The 25,478-nt window shown below is 41.4% G+C and overlaps 1 protein-coding gene across 14 annotated transcripts in view; it reads left to right on the forward strand.

Annotated features, from left to right (window-relative positions):
• DTNA (dystrobrevin alpha) overlaps nucleotides 1-25,478 on the forward strand; it is a 222,905-nt gene that overhangs the window by 18,577 nt on the left and 178,850 nt on the right. For 8 of the 14 annotated variants that reach the window (XM_082297529.1, XM_082297541.1, XM_082297542.1 and 5 more), the window contains exon 1: nucleotides 23,729-23,909. The exons of 2 other annotated variants lie outside the window; for them this stretch is intronic. In XM_082297529.1, coding sequence (XP_082153655.1) covers nucleotides 23,893-23,909 — 17 coding nt within the window. In that variant the 5' untranslated portion in view covers nucleotides 23,729-23,892. Of the gene's footprint in view, nucleotides 1-23,728; nucleotides 23,910-25,478 lie in introns of those variants that run through there. 4 more of the 14 variants (XM_082297536.1, XM_082297535.1, XM_082297537.1 and 1 more) reach the window with 1 other exon arrangement.

Consider the following 25,478-nt stretch of genomic DNA (forward strand, 5'->3'; position numbering starts at 1 on the left):
TATCAGTATTCACAAACATGAATTTAAAATATAGCAGATACATTGACAGGTATCCTAGTAGAAGCTTTCAATTTTCAAAAAAGTTTTTTTTAATTCCCTTTGGAAATACTTTTAAGAATTGATACTATCACTGTCCTTTCAGCTATAATTACTTACAATAATTAGAGCTGTGGACACATATATTCAAGAATAGATGTCAGTAGGACAAGCAATCTATGGCAGCAATAACTTTATGCAAAGAGCTGTGCTATCCTACACAGTGGCGTTTCTTTCTGTAGGCAGTTCAGTGCATGTCTATCCTCACTGGCTTAAATCCTGGAATAAACACCTTGATCTTCTTTTTGGGCAGATAAAGTGGACCTGAGAAATGTTTTTTCTGAGACCTTTCAGATGAAAATCTAATACCCAAATTGTTTCTGCTGCGCTTCAGTAGAGGTGCTTGCAACTGGATTGCTATTGATTGCTATTTGAATGTGATTCTGCGTTTTAAAAAGTTGCAAGAGAAAAATGACAGTGATAGATGTGTACCTTAATATCCATCTGTCAGGTGTGAAGGAAGCTGCAGTTTATCAATGGCCTGTTAATGGCAGAAAAGCCAATGACTATTCACAACCTGAAGGCTCTGATCCTACAACCACTTGAGAGTTGTGTGTCCTTATTAATATAAGGAACTGCACTGAACATCTGGGATCACTCACATCGATAAAACAACGTACATCTGAGTGATCCTGGAATCAGTACCTTGGAAGCTGTTCATGTAGGAAAAAGCTATGATCAGATAATCGGTGTCAGAAATGTAAGTATAAGAAGGGTATCAGTGCTTCTGACATTTGAGTTTCCCTGTGCTTTCCAGCTCACAGTAGCAAAATATGCAAGGTTAATAATGTAGAAGTAATACACTTTGTGGTGTTAATCACTAGAACTTGCTTTGTCACTTTTGTGACAGCTCATGTCCGAAGGCTGTCTGAGGTCAGTGGGTTATGCCACTGAGGTCAGACTGAGGTTTCGCTTGTTTTCACCCATTCTGTGCTGCTTATTTGCTTTGTGCAGGCCTGATTTTTTTTAAAGAAATATTGTTGATACATGTGACATTTCCTTATCTTCTTTAGTGTGATAATGACATCAGACAGTGCTAGGAAATCAGCTGAGGCATCTTCAGGTCCTGCTATGGCAAAGGAATTAAAGGAGTATTTAGATCTCATAGGGATATTGTAGTCATAGATCCCCTTCCTTCCCAGGTTCTTTAAGTGACTCACTCTAAAACACTCATTTGCAACAGGTACTCACCATGTTGCACATGTAAAATTGTCCTGGTGTGCTTGGGTATACAGCAGAGGTCCAGAGTTCACCTGAAGGTGGGCCTTTAAGGACTGCAGCAGCTGGTGTGAGAGCTCTCATGATCACACTTCCTCGTCCTTACCCTCCTTTTCACCCATCTTCCCCTCATTTACCCTTCAGAACCACCCTGTGGATTTGGTCACCAGCCCAGCATCCCAGGGTCCTGGTTCCTGTGCTGGAGGAAGACACAAACACTCTCTTCAACAGTTAGTGCCAGTCAGCCATAACTTTCCTTCTGAGATCAAAGTTACTCTGAGTGTTCAGCAGCACTTGGGGTGATAGGACATCAAGAAATGTGTTTTGGTTTTTTTCAGTTTGTGCCTTTCCAGATTTTTCCCTTTTGTTTTGCTTCCTGTCTTCCTTTATTTTAGCTTTACCCCTTCTTCAGTCACAGTAGTTAAAAAGAGAAAAAACACAAAATACTTGAAGGCAAGTATTTTGAAAAGGGGGAAAAAAATTAGGAACAATTCATACAGCTTTCACTGAAAATAAAAGTATTTTCAGACAGTAATGTTTATAGTTTTGTTGACTGTGCTATGCACATGTTAGAAATGGTCCTTCAACTGACTGTTTCCCAAGGCATGTAGTTGCATCAAACCTCAATTCTCTAGTCCATGACTTTTTGTTCTAATTAGATGAAGGAACCCAATTGACTCTGGCCAGTGCCCCAAGTGAGAAGTGATTGTCTTCTGGGACTGGAGGTGTTTGCTTCATAAATCTAGACTGCTCTTCGCAATGCAGTGGATTTCCACCAAAGTCTTATGTGGGTAAATATCTTTGGTGTATTACTGATTTTTGTGTTATTTCAGTTTTCCTGTGCTACTGTAAGAATGCAAGAAGGAAAAGACTGGTTTTTAGTTACTTTATGCTGGTATGTGTTTTCCTGTGATAAAGAAAACCAGAATTTTATACTTTAGACTATATTGCATCCACAGTATTATCTCTGTGTCATCTAGTACCAAACCTGACTATCATTTTCTGATCATGAAGTTGTTTAAACAATGACATGCAGGCATAGCCACTCATGTTGATTGGAAAATAATATTCCAGACAGCTTAGACTCTTTGGGAAGAGACTGCAAAGGCAAAGTAACCTGCCAGCAAAGGAAACAGATTGTTTCCAATGTGCAGTAAGTAGCACTTGTTGGCTCCTCTTCTCCTGTTAAGCTACTTTCCGTCAAGACAACATGTGTGATAGACCATCCTCAGCCTGCACCAGTGACAGGGTTTTTGAAGAAGCGTGGAGGTTGGTTGGTTGCTTTTTTTTTAATGAGCCATTTTTTTTTCCAAAAATGGTGAAATGCATGATTTAAAAATATTTTAATATATTCTCCTACTCTCCCTAATTCCTTAACGGTTTGTGGAAAATTACTGTCTTTGTTCTCTGATACATTGTTTGCAAATTTGTAGTTGGACATAATTATTTAAAAAGCAGAATAGGCACCACAGTAAGTTTCACTTTCTGTGATCCTTGACAAAAAGTGCTTTACAGCACCCTTTTTTATGGACAGTCTCGCTTTTTACAAAAATTAAGGCACATCATGTTCAGATTCATCCAAGATACCGTCCTATATATAGTTTATACTGTTACTTTCCCCCTCTTTTGATTTGCAGACTACTGCTGCAGTGGTGAATGTTTAACCCCCAGTCTGTGCTCTGAGGAGCATGTCACTGTCACGGCACAGCTCTTGTAATGGCTCAATGTCACATAGTGGCAACAAAGCACGTGGGTCAAACAGCTTGGCCTGGAAAGATTAGTTCAAATGACATTTGTCTGTCTACAGTACTTGAGAAAATATTGGAAAACAAAAGAATCAAACAAAAAGCCTGTGTTCCATTCTTTCTCTCAGCTTCTATCAGGAAATACTGAACTCCTACTCAACAGATCAAATGTTTGTCTTAAATATGCCTTCAAATAGAGAATTAATTGAACTCAAGTAAAACATGGTGTGACCCGAGACCAAAAATTCTTACCTCTGGTTACATGTAAAACCCTGAGTTCATAAAGTAGCTCCAATAGCTTTTATCTAAGGACATTCTGGCCCAGCAAAATGAGCGTGCATGCAATAATGAAACTGACATTGCTTTTGTTGTTTGGGGGACAGGGGCTGGTAAGTAAAGCATGCTAGATGAAGTCTCTGTAGGATTTAGGCAGATAGTCTAATAATGTGTATTTATGGTTTATGGTCTATGAAGAATTGGATCCTCCAACCATTACCAACAAGTACCCAGTGAGAGCTACCAGGTTGCATTACCATCTGTGTATGCAAACTCCAGTTTCTATACAAGCCACCACTGCACTTGTATGATTCATAGCTGTTAGAAAGAAAGACTTATTAGTCACCTACTTCATTCCCCTTCCTGTATGGAATTATTCTTTATTGTGCTGTACATTTGCTACTTTTTTGTCAGTCTAATTTTAAATTATCAAAGTAATGGAGCTCCCACTGCTTCCCTCAGGAAAATGTTCCAGAGCATTAACAGATCTGCTGTTAAGAAGGATACTAATTTCCTGATATTATTTTTTCTTTTATTAACTTAATTTCATTGCTGTAACTACTGCCTTCTGTGCATTTTCCCATGTTCTCACTTTGAAACTTAAGCCTTGCACCCTGCAAACGTGTCTTGTTTATTTTCACCTACTATACACGTATATGAACAGGTAAAACTTAACCTGTACAGGCCTGTGTTTAGTAGGAGTAAGGCAATAAACCTGCTAAAATTGGTTCATTTTAGAGCAACACGTCTTTGCAAGAGCTCCAGAAGTAATTACGAACAACAGCTAAAAACTTCACAGGAGCTGAAAGTTGATTTCCTAAGCCACTTTGTAAAAATGATGGTTGCACTTACCTGAATTAAGTAGACAGAGTTAAAGTAAAACCTCATATAGACGTCAATTTTGATTTGAGTTTTCTAGTTTATCTAGAGGATTGGTAGGATACTGCAGACAGTTGAAGAATTTTCAGTAATTTTCCCAATGGAACTTACAGTCCTGTGTGAGCTTCCCCAAGCTGTTTCAGCACAAACTTTAAACCAAAGATGGTGTTGGCGTGTGCTGCCTTTCAATTCTGCCCTGAAATAGATGAAGAGCACTTGCTACTCATCACAAGTGTGTGGTACAAGATGGTGGTTTAAGGTATACTTTTCTGCTTTGCATTCAGATGATCATTTTTACCTCAGATAAGAGACAGTAGCTTAGCTCAGGTTGTATCAGAACTCATCAGACATTCATTCACCTGACTATGCTTAAAACCTACTTTCAGTGGGTATCAGTTTAATAAAAAAAGTGATTCTTAAGTGGAAATAACTCACAACAGGTTTGTGGTGCTGGATTCTGCATTCAGGAATACAATCTGGCTTAAACGTGCAGCTTTACAGTACCTTGCTCTAAGAACACATACTTAAGAGCAAGTATTGTATCCACCCTTCTGCTGTGAAATTTGCCATCATGAATTTCCTTGCAAACTTCAGATCACGTGAGCAGCTTTCAGATAGCTTGCATGCTTCCAGCATCCATCTCTTTTCACTCTCTCTTGGACTTGGACTGTGTTGCACTGACCTTGTCCTAACTGCCATGTCTCTTTCTGTTGAGCTCCTTATATAATTCCAGTTCACAAAACTCCCATCTTCTGCTTGGTACAAAGTTTCAGCCATGGTATCTTACCCTGGATACCAGCTGGTATAGCAGGCATAGAGAGCTTGTTCTGAAATTTTTAGGGTTTGTCTGTTTTGTTAAGGATCTGTCATTCTTTTCTCGGAAGTGACAGTGTTTTATATGATAGTATTACCCTAGGAAATGCTTACAGTAGAACTCAAGGATTTTGAAAAGGAAATGTTTTCTGAGGTTAAATGAGGGCAAGAGCATAAATAGAACTTGATTTTACAGAACACATTCTGTAGTCGTGACTATGGAGAATGAAATAAATACCTACAATGCAGAGAGTAGGATGGCAAACACGGCTCTGCTCTTTGCTCAACAGTATGTCTCACTTCCTGAAATGTTTGCATCTCAAATGGCCAGCTTATCAGGCCTTTGAAGTCAGTGAGAAGACTGCAAGTGACATCTCCTGTTGTTTTGGTGTATTCAGTGTTCCTTGTCTAAATATCCTGGGAAGATGTGAGGGCAACAAGACAAAAGATGATCATACAGTTAATATAAATTGGCCATCCTAACTTCTGTCTTTGCCAGGTTACTTGCAGTTAATGGAAGGGAGACACTGCCTTCTGAGATAATAAATCTTAGTATACTTTCTTAGCTCCTTATCAAGAGCCAGTGTACCATTTTATTCTGTAAAATGGAGTAAAATGACAGTCAAAACCAAAAGAGTCTTTTGGGGTTTGCCCCAATATTTGCTCAAATTGGCATTGCTAAGGTTACTGTGAATGTATTATGAGAACTGCAGTCAAATGTTGAGTGTTTGAACAGGTTTTTCCATAGCTTAGCTGCTCAGCCTGTCTTCACCTAGTATATGATCTTTATTGCCACTGATTGATGAATCTCTTCCTTTTGTTCAAGCTGTTTTCTAAAAGGTAATTATTCTTTTAAAATTTTAATTGAATCTTCACACTTTATCTGATAAAGCTGACTGCAAAATGCATGAACCAGCATTAGGATTATTTTATGTAGTATAACTGACCATGCATAATATTCATGTAGTAAATTCAGCTCTGACAAATTAGTCTTTTGTCCCCTTTATTCTCACTGAAGTCTAGGGGAGCAGAACGTATGGAAATTCCCTATATTTAGCAGTCTTAACAGGATCCGTAAAGGTAGAAATACTAACTGGGTGTTTTGGGAGTATTTAGTTCTACCTTGATGGTGTCTCGCTCAGATCTGTAGACTGCTTGCCAAGAGATAGGTCCAGGTTGAAAATACCTGGTAGGAAGTAGCTACTCTGCATGAAAAGCAAATATTAGTACAGGGAAAGTAAGTTTTCTGACGCAGGCTAAGAGACAGGCTTGTTTAGATGAACATCACTTTTGGGATTGTATCAACTGAGGCAAGAAGCAGGAACTGGCTTTACAAATCAAAATGGAAGACTTACTGTAAAAGGTAACATAGCAGAGAGTAGGCTGGAATACTGCTCTACTCAGAGTTTACATTCAACTGAAGTCCTACTATCTAGTGCTACATTTGTGGTATAGTGTGTCTTTTGCTATGCAGGTTTAATGATCTATAAAAAGCCTTTATATGAATTTGTCTTTGGATGTCTGCTCTAAAATGGTGACTTTGCATATTTATATGATGAACTCTACATTTATGTTGACAGATGAATAATTCAGTAGCTCTGAGAAAACAGTAAAAAGTCAACAAAAGGAGCAGAAATGTCTGCAAGACTGTAGAGAGCTGAGATTTCTAACCAGGAGACATAGCTGTTGTGTTCTGATGTCTTGATCCTCAGATCCTGTGGTGAAGTCGGGTAATAAAAGTCTGTGACCTCAGAGCAGTAGAAATTAAGATACAGGACAATGACGTTGGAGGTATGAGGGAAAGGGTCAAATTGAGAAGAGCAGTTGCGAAGACATGTTTATCTACAATGTAAAATACAAAATGGTTCAGGAAAAAATTGCTTATAAAGTAATTTGCTCTCTTAGTTTTCCCCTGGAAAATTTCTTCTTAAGATGCCGGTGAACAGCTCAGTGGAACAATAAAAGCAGTTACCAACCTGGGTGTATAGAGAAAAACAAACCCTTTTTACAAAGGAAGAAACTAATTCTGTCACGTACTAATAAAATGTCGTATTTTCATTTCAATACCTACCCACTTCCTTTCTCTAAACTTCTAGGAATTTGAAAACTGTTCTGAACTCTTACTGGGAAGTTGATGTGCAAGTTCTTGAAAGTTGTGTGGCAATGTATAGACTACAGATGCAGAGTTTGGGAAGCTCTTTTAGTTTGACCATTTGGTTATTTTATGTGTGAACAGCCTTTACAATTAAGTGTATGCTGGTACTTCTGTCATGTCATAAATGCAATGACCCTCAACAAAAGAGGTTAATGGCTTTCGTGTCCTGATGCTGTTTGCCCAACAGAGATGTAAAACAGAGCACTAAAGGGTTGAATTCGTTGTGTTCTTTGGCTTCTTCATAATACTTATTTAATAAACAGCAGCTGAGAAGGTTTTAGGATATAGGATATAATAAATCTCTAATTGCCATCTTCATTATCTTTTAAGTGAAAAATACTTGTTTTTTAGTGAAAATGACCTGGTTTAATCATATGAAACGTATTTTCAAAATAATTTAAGGGTAAATAAATACTTACTACTGATGCAGAATTGTAGTAAGCCACATCAGAATTTTATTAAGAAATAACTTTAATGATTATGTTATAAACTTAAAGAGCAGTAATGAACTTTCAAAATACGGGTCTGTGACTCATCACAGTGTGGTAAAGGCTGTCAGCTAGGAAGATGTGGAGTGGGCTAAAGGGAATGCTCCTGGGACCTGGTAATTAACACATTCTGAGCGCGCAGCTTTCACAACAGCGTTTACTCTGCATGTGGCAGAAGCATTAGGAAAACTTCATTGTTTCACAGAGTTTTTTTTCTAGTAACAAAACTCACAGTTGCAGAAGTTTAATTTATGTATTAGATGGAAAAGCTCTAGGCATTTGTGCATAAAACTGTAGGAAGTACCTTAAATGGTTTTCCTGCCCATAGGATGAAATTTTCAGAGAGGGTCACCACTCCTGCATGACAATATTTGTGCAGAGTAATACTTGAGCAGGTCACTGACCAAGGGCTAGGAGAGATTTAACACTTTGGTTTGGCTTTTCCACAGCTGATTTCATGGCTGGAGTCAGCCGATGTTGGGAATGCTGTGCCCAGAACCTGTGGACTGCTGGGTCCCATGATCCAGCCCCTAGCCTGCTTCCAAATCTTCCTCTATGACAGTCTTTTTGCAGATGGCAAATATCTCCTCCAAGTGCCGTTTTAAAAGGCTGCAGAAGAGGTATCTCTGGGTAGCTCCTCTGTCCTTGATACTCCTTTGCACATTTGTTGTCTCCTGTGAAGCCAAGAGCTTTCGTGCTGGAGTTGTGAACCCAGGGGTGGATCTCAGTTCACCCGTAAATCCAGTAATATTGATGGCAATGGCACACATACATTCCTTGTAGGACTTACTGAGTGTTCTGTGGAGAAAATCCTTAAATACCAGGGGCCAAATATATCCTTGAGAATAAAGTGTTAAATTTAAATAAGCCCAAACATCAAATTCCTATACATGTTGTTTCTATCCCTTATTTTAGCCCCAGTAACCGTCATCTTAGATCTGACAGTGGTTTAAGATATGCAGATAAGTATTTTTGTGCATTTTGGAAACCCAACAGTAAGCACAGTGTCATGTATTTTAGGGAGCAAGTGAAGAGCTTTGTTAGCTGAGTATTACTTGCATAACACAGACATCTTGAGTTTCTTGGTTTTTAAAGCTCAGATTATTGTTTGCAGTTTTCCATAGACCTGATTCATGCCCAGTGGCTTTGAAAAAATGTAGTTGTATGAAATGGATGTCAGCAGTACAAGCTATGTCCTGCTATTTTGTTAGCCCCTCAGCATCCTGAGGTGCAGACTTGCAAAGTCCTGTGGGATAGGGAAGGAATGGGCAAACTGTGGATATTGGTACCACTGCCTGCCGTGGGAAGTTAAAAATTAAAAAATAGCAACCTGTATTAGGTTTACAGTAAAGCTCCTATAAATTGAGAAGCTTTCTCAATAAAGTGGACCCCCATGATGCTTGGCTGGCAGGTCTGTCTAGAAGAGCATCACCATGGAAAAGGGCTGCTAGCAAGATGGAACAACAAAGCAGATCATCAGCTCCTCCAACCAAATGGCCTGAGGACCGAGAGTACAGGCACAGGTTTTGGCACTTACCCCACAGTGACTTCCCTCTCAACAAACCTTTTCTCAGGGCAAAATCTGGTAGAAGAATCCCTAGCAGAGCTGCAACCTCCCTCCCATTACAGGGTTTGCTATAGGAGGGAAGGAGCAAGCCTGCAGCCATTACAGTTCTATTTTACTGCCCTGTTAAATGTGATGCCATACTGCTATTTTTAATTTAATTCTTTGGTGAGAGTGGAGGCGATAAAACAAATTGTTTCTATGCTTCATTCACACACCTAATGGGAGAACAGTGCAAGGGAGCTGCAAACTGTAATCTGCATGAGGAACAGCAAGAATTTCCAAGTGCATGTGCTTGGAGTATGCTGAAAAGCTGTCATTTGCTAATGAATCCACTTTTCATCCCCATTTCTGGTTGTATCCAAGTGTAATTTTTACAACAGCACCTTGCATCCTGAACCCTTTCAGGTTCATTCGTGTTGTCCTGCGGTTTTCATTGTAAGCCAAAGAACACCTGACTATAAGGTGTGTATATACATGACCTTGTAAAAGGCTTTTTGCTGTTTCAGCAGAGGCAGGAGAGACCACAAGTGAGAGCAAAGATCCTTACCAGGGACTAGAAAAAGAGACCAGGGGTTGGGCAAGTTGTGCCCACAGCCATCCACATAGAAAGCTAAAGGATTAAAGAGCCCCACAAGCAGAGAGCCGAAGAGCTCGAGCTGCAGGGCCACAGGGAATGATGGACAGTGTGAGAGAGATTTAATAAACCAAGAAGAGGATTGATGGATTTTATTTCCCTCCAGATTTTTGCATTGAGAGTAGAAGGCTGTCTGGGTAATGTGAGACTCTCTCTGCTCCAAGAACAGGAGAAACTACCAAAAGGCATAAAGGGTAGACTATTGATGAACCTTCTGTTAGGTAGGCAGTGAAAGGAATTACATATGCTTGCTGTGGATGCCTGATACTCCAGATTGTGTGCACGTGGTATCAGTGAGCCATGTGGGTGCATGCCTTTTGGTGCTTCCTTCGTCACACCACTGCTGTTCAAAAGGGGAAACTAAGGCAAGAGATGGGTGATCTCTTAATGTAAATACACCTTCCTACATATTCTACTGATGTTTGTTCAGGTAGCTGCTTCATAATTAGTTCTGCCAGCTCTCGGTTTCCATATGTCTAAGGGAATGACAGTATATTCTCAGATTTACTTCTATTTATACTAATTAAATACTAGTAAACCTGTCTACCTGAAGAACAAATGATAAATCATTTTTTCCTCAGTTCTATGTTGGACTTCTCTATATTCCTAGTTATTAAAGCTCCTTTATTTTTTATGTTCTTCTGTCTTACAAACAGTTATGTAAGTTTATAGTCCTGCATAATTTAGCTATGCACTTCTTGCATTGAACTCAAAGAGAGGAAATCATGACAAATTATGTAGGAGGAGGATTTCCAGTTATTCAAGGCTTGAAGTGATGAAATTATATGGAGATTTATATTTTTATTAAGCAAAATCATGGTGTCTCCAGAACATCTCCATTGCATATGAGCTGGAGAAAAATCATTATCAAGGTCATGTACCTGAATTTCTTTTAAAGAATACACTGTTGGAAAATAACATTTAGCACTATAGCTCTTACAAAGGAAAAACCTACAGTAGCAAGATAATTCCTGGCAATGTGGAAGGTCCCCAAAGTAGACTCTGTAGTCCACTGCCGGTGTAGAGAAAATGTCTGGGATATCATCCTTAATTTGGAGCAAGATAATTGCTAGTTCTGTGGGGTGGTCATTATTTGTAAATATGCTTGGTGGGTGCAGGCTGGACTCTGTCCTTGCTGCACCACCCCTGCCCACCAACTGCGTTGTTTTATGATTCTGAAGGGAGAAGGTGTATCAGTCCATGGATTACAACCCAGGTTTTGCAATCAGCAAGCGGTGTACGCTGAATGATTTGTCTTCCATTTTACAGTGTCCTGCCATTCCAGCTGAGCAGGCAGAGGACTCCTTCCAGGGCTGCAGGTAAAGAGCTTGTGGTCTATTACCTACCTAGTGCAACTGCAAATAGAGTTGCTTTTCCTCTAAGTACATGGATCAGTTCAGGGAGGGCTCCTATGTGGTCTGCCATGACACAGAATGTCAGGGATAAAGCTAGCAAAGAAAGAGCCATCAGGCACTGAGATAGTAGAGGGTTATATGCCCACCTACCTTGTGCCACTGAGGCTTCCAGCTGGCTCTGGAGAGAGTAGTTTTGTGCTTAGCAACATGTCTGAAGGTAGAACACAGAGCAGGTTTTGTAGGTCTGGCTATAAGGTAGAACTTAAGCAGTTTTATCTGCTCAGTTGTGTCTCTGAAGCAGTGATGTGGTCATGGAAATTTGGCAGAGGGGATTGTCATGCCAAGTAGCATGTGTTCTCATTGTCCTTCATGCTAAGGAGCTGTCAGCTTTTGGAGGAGAGTTATATCTTACCCTACAAAGTTGTATGGATGGTGCTGTAGAAATTAAGTACTTTTAATATACTGTAGCCAGGAAGAGCTTGGCATCCTCACCTGTGAGGGTCAGATTACCCCATAATGCAAGGCAAGTTGTCCCTGCATGGCTTTGAGAGAGCAACAGTGTTGGTTTTGCTTTGGATAGGCAAAAGTACAAATCGGAAATGTGGGTAAATGTCTTTAAATACAGGGTGCATTCTAATACCCCATCACATTTGCCTCCTTCATGCCTTTGTAGTCTTACTTCAGTCCCTCCCAGTAGCTCAGTTCCATTCCCAGAGGCCTGAAGTGAATAAATCCAAACATGCTCTATTTAGACTTCTACCCCATGGCCAGCACACATGATATGGCATTTCAGAGACTGAGGGAAGTGAGCTACATTTGCTCATGGAAAAAAGAGCTGCAGCAATATAGTGACGTAAGGTTTACCCTGCAGGTTCACCTCGGGTTACAACCGGATCTAATTCAGCATGCTCTTGTCAGTACAGCTTAGTTCAGCTAAACCAAGAAAATACAGTTCAATTCTGCATACAGCTAACTCCCACATAAAGCATCAAAACATTTCCAATCTAATTTTTTATTGCAGGCTTTTTTTTTTTCCCCCTTTATTTGAAGAGCTGTTGGGCCTGAATAACATCGGTTTATTTATCTGTCTGGTACCAAATGAAAGTAATTTTATGAATTTGATTGAAGGACCATTTCAAGGTAGATGGGAAAATCACACATTTAAAGAATATGTTCCTACACATCAGATGCTAATGAGGTCACCGAAGAGAACATTGTTTTTTGGGGCCTCTGCTCATCCCCAGAGTGCCTTTTCTCACTGGGAAAAGGTCCTGCCATGCAGTATTAATCTAGAGCGTGTTTTGAAATAGCTCTTTCAGCTAGTGAAGTGCCAAACTGCTTTCTTTGTTTCCTTCTTAGTAGACTGAGAAAAAAATGGCATAAATTTCACAGCAGTGAGGGGTTTTTTTATATCTGAAATAACTTTACAGTTTGGCTCTTACATCTGCGTAGTTGCAAGTTTAATCAGCCAGAATACCCTGCAACTCCTAGAACTGCAAATGTGCCTGGTGCGGTGGCAGACCCAAAGTCAAGTTTGTGTTGAACACATCAAGCAGCTCAAAGAAGTGAAATATAGTGTATCTTGACCCAGATCTAGACCAAAGTGGTTTTATACACCAAACCAAGTAGAGTTGATGTATGCTTGCTGCCTTCATCTTCAAATGCTGCTAGCTACTGGCAGTCAGAGCAAAAAATGGTTTAGAACACAAAGCTTTATGGTGCACTCACAATGCCGTAATCTTTTTCCTTAAACAAGCGTTTCAGACAGAAATCTCTTGACTGAACCAAACAGTGGTGTGTTGGATCTGGTCCAGTACGTTGTTCCTGACAGGGCTCAGGAACTGGCCAGCTGACAGTTATGGAATAATGTGATAAGAGGGGGATTTTCTTAATCCTTGGGGATTCCTCTTAAGGGGGGATATCTTAATCCCTGACACTTAATCACTGTTTGTGTCAGGAAGTGTAAATGTTTGTCTTCTATTGCTTAAAAAAAGCAAGGTTCATTAAGGATTATATTCTTTCTTTTTAAAACAGATGAGTTTCTAATGGGAACGTGCAGGTATTCATTAACAATCTAATGAATATTGGTTTTAGTAGTCCCTTCTGGTCCCAATTATACTATGCTGCAGACAGTGCCACAGGGTAAACTTACATTTTAAGTTTGAAAAGGTAGAACAGAATTTTCCTTAATCTCTTTTAAATTTGCCTGTCGGTTTTAAACTCCCTGTTAAACTTGTCTTTCATATCTCTTAATTATTTTTTCTTCTGGCTTCCATGTGTTCTTTTTCTTTCATTTTGAGAAAATAAATAAAAATCTTTGATTTCCCTTATTTTTAGTATTAATAATTTTTTATACAGCTATCTTGCATTGCTCTCTCATTTGACACTTTTCCAAAGAGAAATCAGTCTTCCTTCATACAACTGATTTTCTGAGGCTCAGAGTGATTTATGTTCGTGGGGTCTGAACCCTTTCTGTGGCTGCTCTTTTTGCAGCGCTGGCTGCCTGCAGCATTGCTGATGCCAGATTTACAGCTCTTTTTCTTTTTTGTTGTTTGCTTAGGTGGAGAGAGTTTCCACCCGCCCCCCCCTTGAATTTCGAGCGATTTGCTTGACATTGCCAGTGTCACCAGAAGTGGTATGAGCCGAGTTCAAACAGGTGGTACCGTCGGGCTGCTGTCACAGGGGATGAGATCATACATTCATTCTGTCTCCGTGATGGATTTGTCTAACTCTCTCCAACTCGAGCTGACTTTGATCCCATATAATGAAAAGCCTTAAAATAGAAAGTGGAAGGGAACAGAGAGGAGCTTTAATTATTTACTGGCTGGGTTGAATCCATACCTTTTGTAAAGACACTTCTTTTGTTGTTTTTTGGTCTATTCAGTTTTCATTAAGCCAAATTTAAATCTTTATGCTCAGCATTGGTTCAGATTCTGGGGCTGATTAAAGAGGCTTTTGAAGGAAGGTGCATTTTTCTTTCAACTCAGTTATTTTTCCCATTCATTAAATGGAATAAAAATGTTACTTGAACAGTTTTCAATATTCAGTCACAGTAGTACTAGGAGGTCAAAGGTACGTTTTAGTTGCTCTGAGCACCTAGAAACATGACACCCACCTTAAAACCACTGAAGGCTGTGCAGACAAAGCAGATGAGAAGTGGGAGGGAGGAAGTAAATGTGTGAATTCCTAAATTGACAAAACAAACCTGTGGCATAGCTGAGACCTGAGTCAGGTCTTCTACTGCTGCTAGCCTAGTGTTTAACAACAAGCCCTGCCACATTCACCTCTTGGGTAATGCCTGAGCAGCATGGGCACAGTGTGGTCGTCTCCTGCCTGCATTTCAGAGTGGTATTCCCGGTTACAAATGTGGGCCCTGCCACCCTGAGCATTTTGCTAGTATATGTGTCTTTGCCCTTCTCTGGAAACAGCAGAGATGTCATCTCGCTCTTTGAGCAGGAGGTGTTAGTGCAGGGGCATGAGTACAGCTCCTTTGGGAGCATCTTGCCCTGGCAGGTTGTGCAGGAAGAGGCCAGGTGCCATCCCAAGCCCATCTCCTTCTCTGGAGGCTGGATGGTGCTTCCTGAGGGCATGAGGGCAGAGGAGCAGCTTTAGGTGCACCACGTCCTTGCATCAGTACCCTGGGAACAAGCAACAACCTTACAGTTACCTCTGTAGTCTTAAGCAAAAAGCTTGCTTGATTTATTTTGGAAGCTACTGTCTTCATGGTGTGCATGTCTGTAAAATCTGCATGCTTGCGTTGAGGCTCAAGGAACCCCAGTGCCTATCAATATCACTGCATCCAGAGCTCCCTCACAAGAACAGACAGTAATGTGAAAGATAGTGATGGTTCAGAGAAATGTCCTTGCTTTATCCTCACTCTCTCTGCCTGTGGATACGTTAGCAGACTACTGTACATAGGGGAAAACATGCCTTTAATAGTTCTGTCTCAGCTGCTGTTAATTTGATTTCCCTCAGGTAGTCAGTGTTGTCACAAAGTCCTGGAGCAAGACTTTTTGTAGCAAGAAGTGCAAATAATTTACACTGGAATGTCTGAGGCTTTTGGATAAAGCATGCGCTTCTCTGAACAAGGCAAAAAAAACCCTATAATTTTTTTTATTTGGGGATAAATATGATGAATTCAGTGAGATGGAAGGAGGTGCTATAAAAAGGAGCAGCTTTGTGGCATCTGACAGCAAGTAGGTTATGACCAGACCTGTGCTTGGTCTCTGTGCCACTCTTTGTATATTTGTGGCTGTTCATCATGAAACCTAACAGGACAATGTCAAAATAATCTGCAGTTATTACTGGCTTACTACAGATAAAGTATTTTTCAATATCTCAGTTTTCCCTTGGAAGTTGTTTAGTTTCTGTTTTCAGCTCCAGTCCAGCTTCTTCTTGCCATGTAACTTAGGCAAGTTGGAATTAGGTACATTGTGTCAGTTCTGTGGTCAAACTGCATTTGTTTGCATTTATGAAAATCGGGAGTGCTGCCTTTGAAAAGAATGGGCTTCATTCTGCCCAAAATTGCCATGTCCCATTCTTTTGCTGGAGTCATTCATTTAAGGGTGGAATTTTTCAGCAGGACTCACCTAGTGCTGCAGCATTCCAATACTACTGTAGTATTGCATGGCTCATATAGCTTTGCAAAAGCTAAAATTAAAGAATTTAGAGCAGAATTGGGTCATGAATTTGCCTAAGTGCATTTGAAAATGCCATGCTAATTATTCATAACTGTAAAATTATTGAATGGATTTCTTCCAAATTTGCTCTATTTCGTAGATTCTATTGACATTTAAATATAATTCATTTTATCACCGTGCTATATCATAAAGTCCAGTTTCCCGTATTTTCATTAGCTGGTAGATGTTCTGTAATATAGAAGGAAATAATACCTGGGGCATGGAGAAAAAAAGTGAGTGAAGAACATTGCCTTTCTGGAACTCACTGATTAATTTTTTTAGTCTCATATTGCTATTAGGAAGAGATTTCTCGTTTTGTTTCTGGTACAAGTTGTGTAAAGTTCCTGAGATTCTCCAGAAGATTTAAGATGAGTTCATGGCCGAATTTTAAAAGATTTAACCTTGCATTCCAGCCTTTCATCACCTCTTTTATTACAGAAAGTGTCCACTTTTCCTGAAGGTGCTGATTCTTCTCATCATTCCTCCCTATTCTGATGAGTGTGCACCTTCTCAGAGAAAAAGTGCTTGAGAGACATTTCTTCCTTTGAAATGGTTTCTACTCTAGCTTGGATTTCCATAAATTAGTGCTAAGAGGAGAGTGTGGAGTAACTGAAATACTGCTATGAAGATTGCAGAAAGTACACTGTAATGTTTGAACATCTGAAAATACGTATTTTCCTTGGGGTACAAGTTTTCCTTGTGTTCAAATAAATGCTTTCATAAGAGCTGCTAATGTCTTCCATAGGTGGTATTCAGTTCTGCCAAATTCTCAGCCCTCAGAAATGAGTGTACAGAGTGGGATTATTGACTGCCGTTGTGTTCAGGTGGTTTTTAGTTAGAGAAAAACATTCTCTACAACAGTCAGACTGTTAATTACCACATGATTAATTGACTTCATTACCATAAGCCACTTCTCCCCTTTCCTTTCTGCTTTTTGTTTTTTCTCTTTTGGCTCCCTGTTGTTTATATGTGGCATGGCACAGATGTGTGACTCGGGGTGGGGTGTTTCCCCCCCTTTGCTGGGGGGTGTTGCTGTGTGCGTCCCTAACGCAGGATTTGGCCGCTGCCCTGCCAAGGGAGCTTCCTGGGCCTTTCTCCGGGGCCGATCCGGACACCCATCCGTCTCCTAAAATGAGATCATGATCTAAATCCACGTCACAAAGAGAGAGGATCGTGCCAAGGAGAGGCTTTATTCCCCTGCACCGTTCTGGAAGCGCAGGTGGAACCCCGGCAGGTACAAAGAGATTTGCTATGCTGGACACACAGAGATCCGTGCCACGCCATCTCCTGAGGGTGGTGGTGGTTGCTGCCTCCTCATCATCAGCGGCTTTATCTCTTCCCCAGGCCTGTGCTACCTGCAGACCGCGCTCAAAGCTGCCATCCCTTATCCTAGCTTTTCACGCTGACATTTGGGATTTCTCCACAGGATGGGTACAGCAGAGGGAGCAGTAGGACAAGCTTCTCCCAGGCTGTCTCACCCTGCGTGCTCTCGCCCCAGCGCAGACCCTCGGGCTGATCAGACCTCCTCTTCTGTCCGTGTGCCCCCAGCAGCAGCGGCACCCCCGAGCCTGAGGGATCCGTGCTGCCTTGGGGCCAGGACAGAGAGGGAAGGGGAGGGCTGTGTGGCAGGGACACCTCCCCCAGCCCTGCAGGGCACTGATGCATTTCAGAGAGCAAGCCAGGCGCTACTGGCTTTTACATAACTGATCTGATGGAATTCCTGGTGTTGGCCTATATATTAATGCTCCAGCTCTCATTAGCAGTTTCTGAGACTTCCAGGCCTCCTCTGTTCTTGCTGTGTATTTTTTTTCTTTATGGAGAAAAGTATTTTCCTTTCTTTTTCAAGTTTTTCATCTGGAGGGTGAAATAAAGTGAGTTTTATTTTGAAGCAGGAGGGTTTTTTTGGTGGTATGTGGGATGAATGAAAGAGGATTGTTCCTACCTTTGGCTCAACTGAACAGAGAATCTGTTTCATAGATTATTCTCTTCCAGTTCTGAAAAAAGTGCATGTGTCACTCCACCCAGAGTCATGTCTGCATGCATGCACTCTTCACGCAATGGCTGAATTTACACAAAAAGCTTGTGGTTGTCTCTCCAGGCAAATATAAAGACAGTGTTTGTGGCATTTTTGTAAAATAACTTAATGGAAACAATTTTCAGTGCAGAATTTAGCACTGCAATGAAACCAAGGTGCTGGAGTGAGACAAGCTAACAGAGCCATTTCCATAACAAAAATATCAATATATAATAATTTCAGGAATAAGGACTTTGTTTTCAGGTGAACATTGTGACGAGACAAGTTTTGGTGTTGTGATCTTTCACTTTTCTTCTTCAAGAACAGGCTCCAATGAGCTCTCTTAATTAGCACTATTCGCTGCCTTTTGTGTACTTGGTTAGAGCAGACATGAAGCCTTTAAAGCAGTAGAGGATTCTTATCATCGAGAAGACAAAGAGCATCTCCTGCTGGAGCAAAGACTGTGTCATGAATCTTTGTAGCTGGCATGTGGGCTGTTTGTTTATTTTATTTTCAGAGTTTGGCTTTTTAAGGGAACACAATCATGCTATGTTTGTTTGTCTAACACTCCTGGCCACAGCCAGTAGTTTTGAACTCACTCGACACTTTCTGCTAAATTAAACACCTAGGAAGAAATCTCAGCTATAGTGATTCTCCTTGACTCTCCTGAAGTGGAATCCAAGATACCAACCCAAAAAAGAACAGGACATGCAACATTCCTCTCCTAAAGCAGCTCCCATGTGTGCTGGCTGCTCAGTCTGAGCACCCACAACTCTGAATCAGCTGCACAACCTGCTTGCTGCTTTTTCCCCAGGTAGGGAGAAAATACAAAAGGGGCAGTGGAAGGGAGTGGGAATGCTGATAACTGAGGGCAGTATCTAGAAGAAGAACAACCATGAAGGCCTGGGAAAGTTGAAAGTATAATTGTGAAGGTGGCAGTGCAGTTCGGCTGCATGAAGCTGGAAATGGAGATGGGCAGCACTCCTATCCTGACAGGCAGGAGTGGTCATGAGAGTTTAGAGGAAACAGGGATTACTGTTACTGGAAGCAATAAATAGCAGAGGATCATAAATCCTGAGGTAGACAATCTTCATTAGGTGCACTGCTCACCAGGCAACTTAAATGAACTATAGCTGTCACTTCAAACCTTGAAAGTTCAGCATTTTCAGGTAGAGGACCAATAATAGATGATATTAGAAAGCCTGAAAGCAGCCTTTTTATTTATCCAGGAGCACTATCAGTTCCAGAAAGACTTTTCCAGGCCTCAGCACTTTGTGGGCCTAGGTTTACCTGGGTTTTTTTTCTTTTTAGAAAAATATTTTTCAGTCTGGTAAAATTATCCATTTACCTACAAAACTTCATTTTTTTTAAAAGTTACTCTTCATTTCATTATATCTCAGATCATAATTTTGTTGATCAATTTGGGCGCCTAACAAAAAGAGTAGTCTTTTTCCTATATTTAGGGTAAAGGTAAATGGAAGCAGAATTGTTCTGGTTCTCCCCTTAGGTACTTTTCAATTGAGCTTGAAAATTGATCTGGTAAAGGCAAGAGTACAGAGTTTTCCGTAAGTTGCTTAATTCTTCATAATTAATGTTTATACTTTGTTCTTGTGTACAAAAATAAAGCCAAAGTCTTTATATCGTGGCTCCTGTACACGTGACATGCTTATATATGATGATAAATACTGGTTTCATTCATCAGTTTGTCCCAAAAACTCTTACCAAAAGTATAAATACCAGACACAGCAAAAAGAAAGACATGTTGAAAAGTAAATAATAGGGTTTTTTTTCCTTTATTCAGTAAAATGGAATGACTGAAAATACTATTTGTTCCTGAAGCTTCAGTTTGTGACCATGGATGATGTCCCTTCTTTCCCTGTGGCTTGAATCACAGAAACATAGAAATCAATAACAGAAAAGTGAGCACAGAAAATCCTCTGTTGCTGCAAAACTGGTGGCAGAGTATGTACTAAGTGCATTCCCCATTTACTTCATTAATGCTTACCAAGAATTCAAACAATTTGCATATGTTTTGCAAATAGCGGAGCTAACCCATCTGAACATTTCCAGTGGCTGAGCTTCCTCCCACTGCCCAGTGAGCCTCGTGGAAATGGCAGGAGTGTTGTGCCCACAGCAGTCAGACTCCACACTGGGAGACCAGGGCAGTGTTTTGCCCTGGGTGAGCCCATGTCCATCCCTTGGGTTTCCTTCCAGGGCAGATGTATCCTGCTGTGCTGCAGGCTGCATGGTGCAGGGGCAGCAAGGGAGTGGGTGCTTGGGGGCTGCCACAAGAGCCCCTGTCCCCACCTGCTGCAATAGCTGTCCCCCATCTCTTTAAGGTCGGCAGGAGAGAAGCAGCACATGGATCAACACTTGGCCAAAGCCCACCTATTGGACCATTTTGGAGAGGGCTGTTGCTGTATGCACATAGCTGAGCAGGCTTGGCTGGAGGTCGGCTGGGGCAGTGAGGGGTGTGCAGGTTGGGTTAATACTGAATAAACAGTGCTGGATCCATTGTGACAGGCAGGAACTGCGTGCCTGTCAGTGCAATTACGGTCCCTACTCCAGAACTCTTACTCTTGAACAAACCTGTGCTGAAATATCTGCAGAGGTTAACAAGATGATTCTAAAGAGGAAGAAATACTCTTGAGTAAGACCTGGAAGGATTGAGCCCGTAGGGTAGAAGATGTTGCTTGTCCCAGTAAGCCCAAATCTTAAGACTGCCAACACCAATGAATTCAAGACACTGACAGACAAGGGGAGACAAAGAGCAAATTCTGTGCACATTAAAAATAGCTAAACATGAAGGGACAGATCATGCCTCTTAGGCACTTGGCTAAATTGGGAATGAGTAGGAAGTCACATGACTCCAAACATGTTACCTCTTTACACTTGTCACTGGTACCAAATTACTCTCCCTTCTCTGCCACTCCCTTCTCTGCTCCCATGCCAGCTCCAACTCAAGCTCCCACTCCTGCACAAGAACTTGCTATTAATATGTTTTCATATATCTCAAATCTAATGCCACAGAAGTCCCTGATTTGTTACACTTGACGTTATAAGCAACAGACCCTGCTGAGAGAGTGAGAATAGTATTCCCCCTCGCAGCTGTACACTTTGTGTTGCACGTTAGACACTGGTATTACTGCACAGCTCTTCATCTGAGGAAACTGGACACCTCTCTTCTCCTTTGGCTTATGTGATACAGTTTTTGGGCATCTGACCTCTGACTGTCTCATTCATGGGATTGAGATTATGCTGTCCATGTTGACATCCAGGGTTTCCCAGAAACTTCCAGCATCATTTTCCAAAGCTCCTCCCCATACTCTTAGGTTTTTAAATACCCTGTTAGGAGATATGGGAAGCAAACAGTGTCCTTTTAGAGGATTCAAAACCAAATCTCTTTTCCCTCTGTATCTACTTAGGGAAACACACAAGCTTAGATAAAAGTGTGGATGTGCTTCTGTGGATTTCCCCAGCCATTGTTTTCCCTAACACTTAAGCACTCTCTAGAGGTTGGTTGAAGTCCTATAAACAGCTCAGTCCTAATCCTTCCTGTTCATTTCTGAATCACCACATTTGTCCATTGCACCTTCTTCCACGGGGAGCTTCTTTCTTCCTTCCTTGTTGCCCTAATTAGAAAGGAGCCCTCAGCCACAAAGGCACAAAGACTTTTCTTTGTTCTTTTGTCTCTCTGAGCACCTTAAGCACTGTGCTTTTTAAAACTTAATGTTGACAGTTGGTCTCTGCTTCTAGTGATTATCTGCCCCTCAAAGCTAACATTTTTACAAACAATTTGGAAAAAAATTGCTTGATGTACGCACTGTACTGCATTATATGAAGTTGCACCATTTGAACGGGAATTCTGTGGCTCTGATTTTCTGTGCTCTGAGGGATTTACAAACCAGCAGTGTTAGAGGTGGTTCTGTCAGCAAGCAGTGCCAGACAAGGCAGCTTTCCTGCAGTTTGCTGCAGCTCCTCAACCTGAGTAATAGACACATGCCCTGAACTGTTGTATCAGGAATCCTGAGAAAAAGCAGTGAAGTGACTTCTTCCCTGTCTGGCAGGAAGTCCATGGCATGTTTTTCTCTTGCTGCAGTTTTTAACACACTCTGGAAGGCAGATACTGAACACACTGGGGTCTGGCTTTGCTAATAGTAACAAATTTTAGTGATTCAAAACAAATCTTTCAACTTTTCAGGAGTTGTCAGCTGATTTGTTATTTAATGTTTCTGTGATGCTAGCAACACTTCCAGGCCTACAAACCTGAGCTCAGTCCAGGTTAAGAGGAGCTCTTGCCTTTCAGTCTGTGTGGACTGACCATGAAAATGACTGTGGAGTTACTGTTTTTCATCAAGCTTTATGTGTTCTCAAACACATGTATTTATATATATGTTATCAGGCAAGAGATGTGGAGTCTTTCCTGATGTGCACTACAATACACCCTTCGGCTTATTTTTTTACCGCCCCTTGAGACCTTTCCAAGTTTGACCAGTTTCCTTCATTAGCCTGAAGTATATGCTTGATCACTTTCACTGCTAAATCAGTCCAGCCTCTCAACACTGGCATTCTGAAATGTGTAATGCCTCATGAAGTCGAGCACTGGCAAGGCATTTTCAAACCGTGTTTTTAGCCAAGGGATTCTGGGCACAGCTTGGCCTTGCCCCCTCTGCCCCAGCCTGTGCTCTCCGCTTGCTTGGCTGCATCCTTACAACCCCCTCTTGGCAGCAGCTCAGACAAAGGCTGAAGACGCTGAGAAACCAGAGACATTTACCACGTTACTCTGTTTGAATTGGTGTGACTGGCAATTGGTGTTTTCCTGTTGCAACTGAAAGTGTTCAATAATTCATACATTTTACATAAAGTGTTGTGGATTGTTCTGTTCCCACCCATGTCTGAGATACGGCAGACTTGATGGCAAGCAACATTCAACTGAATATGCATTTGAGCATTAAAATCTGCTGCTTTTAAAGGCTGATCTTAAGAGTCAGGGGTTTGTGTCAACACTAGGGACTCCAGCAATCTCTGGTAGGGATACTGACTTTCTGAGTTACATGGAAGGACTTTTTTTTCCCCCACTTCAGTCACCTAGAATGCTGCCATGAATCTGTAATCTCGTCACTTCAGAGCCTAAACAACTTTGCAATGCATTGTTACTGTAAGGAGCCACGGACTGACTAAGAGTGGAAGTTTAGAAGCTTTATGTTCGAGATCTGGTAAAAACTTCTTTTTTATTATATATCTTATTTTGGGGCATTTGTTGTTGTTGCTGCTGTTTAAATGCCCTTCCTCCGTAAAGCTCCCTGTGCAGTCAGGAGCACTGTAAGCTTCCAGGTAGGAGTCTCTGCCGAACCTTCGTGCAGCAGCGGGTGGATTGCTGCCTTGCCCCAGCCCGTTGTGCCCGGGATGCCCTGCGGAAGATGCGCCCCACGGGTCCCGCTGTGCGCCGCGGGTCGGTCGGTGGCGCTGGGGCTCAGGGACCTTGCCAGAGTGGGCACAAGCACGGCGGGCGGCTCCGTCAGACATGGGCGGGCAGCCGAGGCTGGAAGTCCGTGAAATCCTGCCAGCCAACCCCTGTGTGTGTGCGTGAGTGTGTGTGCGAGTGAGGAGACGTGGGGATGGGGCAGATGGGGGTGGAGTGGCAGCTTGGGAGGGTGGGAGGGAGAATGGGAGGGAGGGAGGTGGAGGGATAGAGGAGGAGGGGGGGGCCGGCTGCCTGCGATTGGTAAAGCTCCACGAAGGCATCTGCCAGCAGGACTTCAGAGGAATGTGAAACCAAATCATTTAGAAGTTAAAGATAGACGCAGAATACACAGCATCTTGAGCCAAGGTTTAAATTCATCCCTCTCTGCCTGGCTTCTTGCAAAGCTCTGCTTGTCAGCTTGCCTCTGTCTCCTCTAGCAGCTGTAATATTCCCTAAAAAAATAACATCATTCTGGATACTTGGGAATTACTAAGGTGGCAAAAGAGATCATGGTGCATACAGTAGGGTAAGTAGGAAGCTTGCCTCTGCATGCATTTGCTAGGGTGGTTCCTCTGGGCTTTCCTGCTGTCTTCAGAGCACTCTGGCCATTCCTCTAGGATGAGGTGGATACTTAAATAATGCTTATCCCGGGCGATTTAGCCTCCCGTTTTCCCCACATGGAGCATTTGAACTTTATTCCTCAGTGAAGTGTTAACTCACAAGGTTACTTTTTCTAGGCATACCTAGGGAGTCTTGGGCTTTAATAATTTTGCCATTACAGTTTGGAGTACTGTTTTCCTAGCACATAATTTTTGTTATATACCTTTGTTTTCATTAGTGAGAGATGCTGTTTGAAATGGTGTTTATTATTACAAAGTTGAAAAGCAAGTTGTTTTCTGTGTTAGAGAGGATGTAATCAATGCTTGCTTGCTTGCTTGTTTGGCCATGGTTTCACTTACAAACTATTTCCTCATGGGTGAATTTGATTGCAACACAGGGTTAATTAAATTTAACCTTACTCGTTTGTTCCCAAATAATGCTTTTACTTGGAGTTTGATTTTTTTGTTTGGTTAGGGTATTTTTGGAAAAAAAAATAAATTTGGCTCTCATTTTCTCTGAACAAAGTCCTTCTAGCACTAATATAAACATGTGTGCATTCCCCTGGTAGTCCCCACTTAGACAGTGAATTTGTGAGTAAAAAAAAGGAAATGCAGGCTATCACGTTCTTTCTAGAACTTATCAGAAGTAATTTCAGTATCTAGGAGATACATTGCCTCCTTGATCAACGTCTTTTCCAGGCAGCTTCTGAAACATTTCTGGTGAAGTTGTGATGTTCATGTACCCAAGAGGATCTTAAAATACAGAAACTCATTTGGAAGTTAGATGTAGTATTTGTTATATAACAAGAACTTGTAGTCTGAGGGTTTCACCTGAATCTGTGCTTTGAGTGTGTGTTGCCTAAATGCCAGCATGCTTTTACCATTTATTCTGGGCATGTGTGTTTTATACTCGTAGTAGAGGAGCTCCTAACTTGGGATCTGGTGTCAGTTCACCCAAACATACTCAGAATTCCTGACGTGTTCGTACTGCCCATAATAGCCATAGGAAATAGGTGCTGTCTGCGGATAGCTGAAACGCCTGACATTTTTGGTTATAGATATCAGTGCTGAAGGGATGCATATAATGGCAGTCTGTGTCGTGCAAAATACGTGAAAGTGGGTGAACTAAAATAGAAACAGTTCCTCTGTTTCAAGGAAAGATGATGTGTCTGGTATGTTCTGGTATCTTTCTGGCGCTTGATTGAGTTCATCCCTATTGCTCAGCTTGCCTGAATTCTGCAAAACATTTGGGTGTGTTTGGGTGAGCAGATCTGCTGTGAAGTGTTTTCTGTGTGATTGAGTGTAGGGGATGGAGAAGAAAGAGATAGACAACCTTTAACGTAAATCTGGAACAAAAAAAAAAAACGGATGCAGGGATGAGAAATGGCATTCAGGTAATTTCTTTTGCAGTTTAATAGCTGGGTATTCTTTTAAGTAGCTCAGACTAGCTCAGCACTTCAGTCCCATGCTAAATTTCCAGGCCAGCAGTTGCTTAC

Source organism: Coloeus monedula (assembly GCF_965178545.1).
Source record: "Coloeus monedula genome assembly, chromosome: 1".
NCBI classification, from domain to species: Eukaryota; Metazoa; Chordata; class Aves; order Passeriformes; family Corvidae; genus Coloeus; species Coloeus monedula.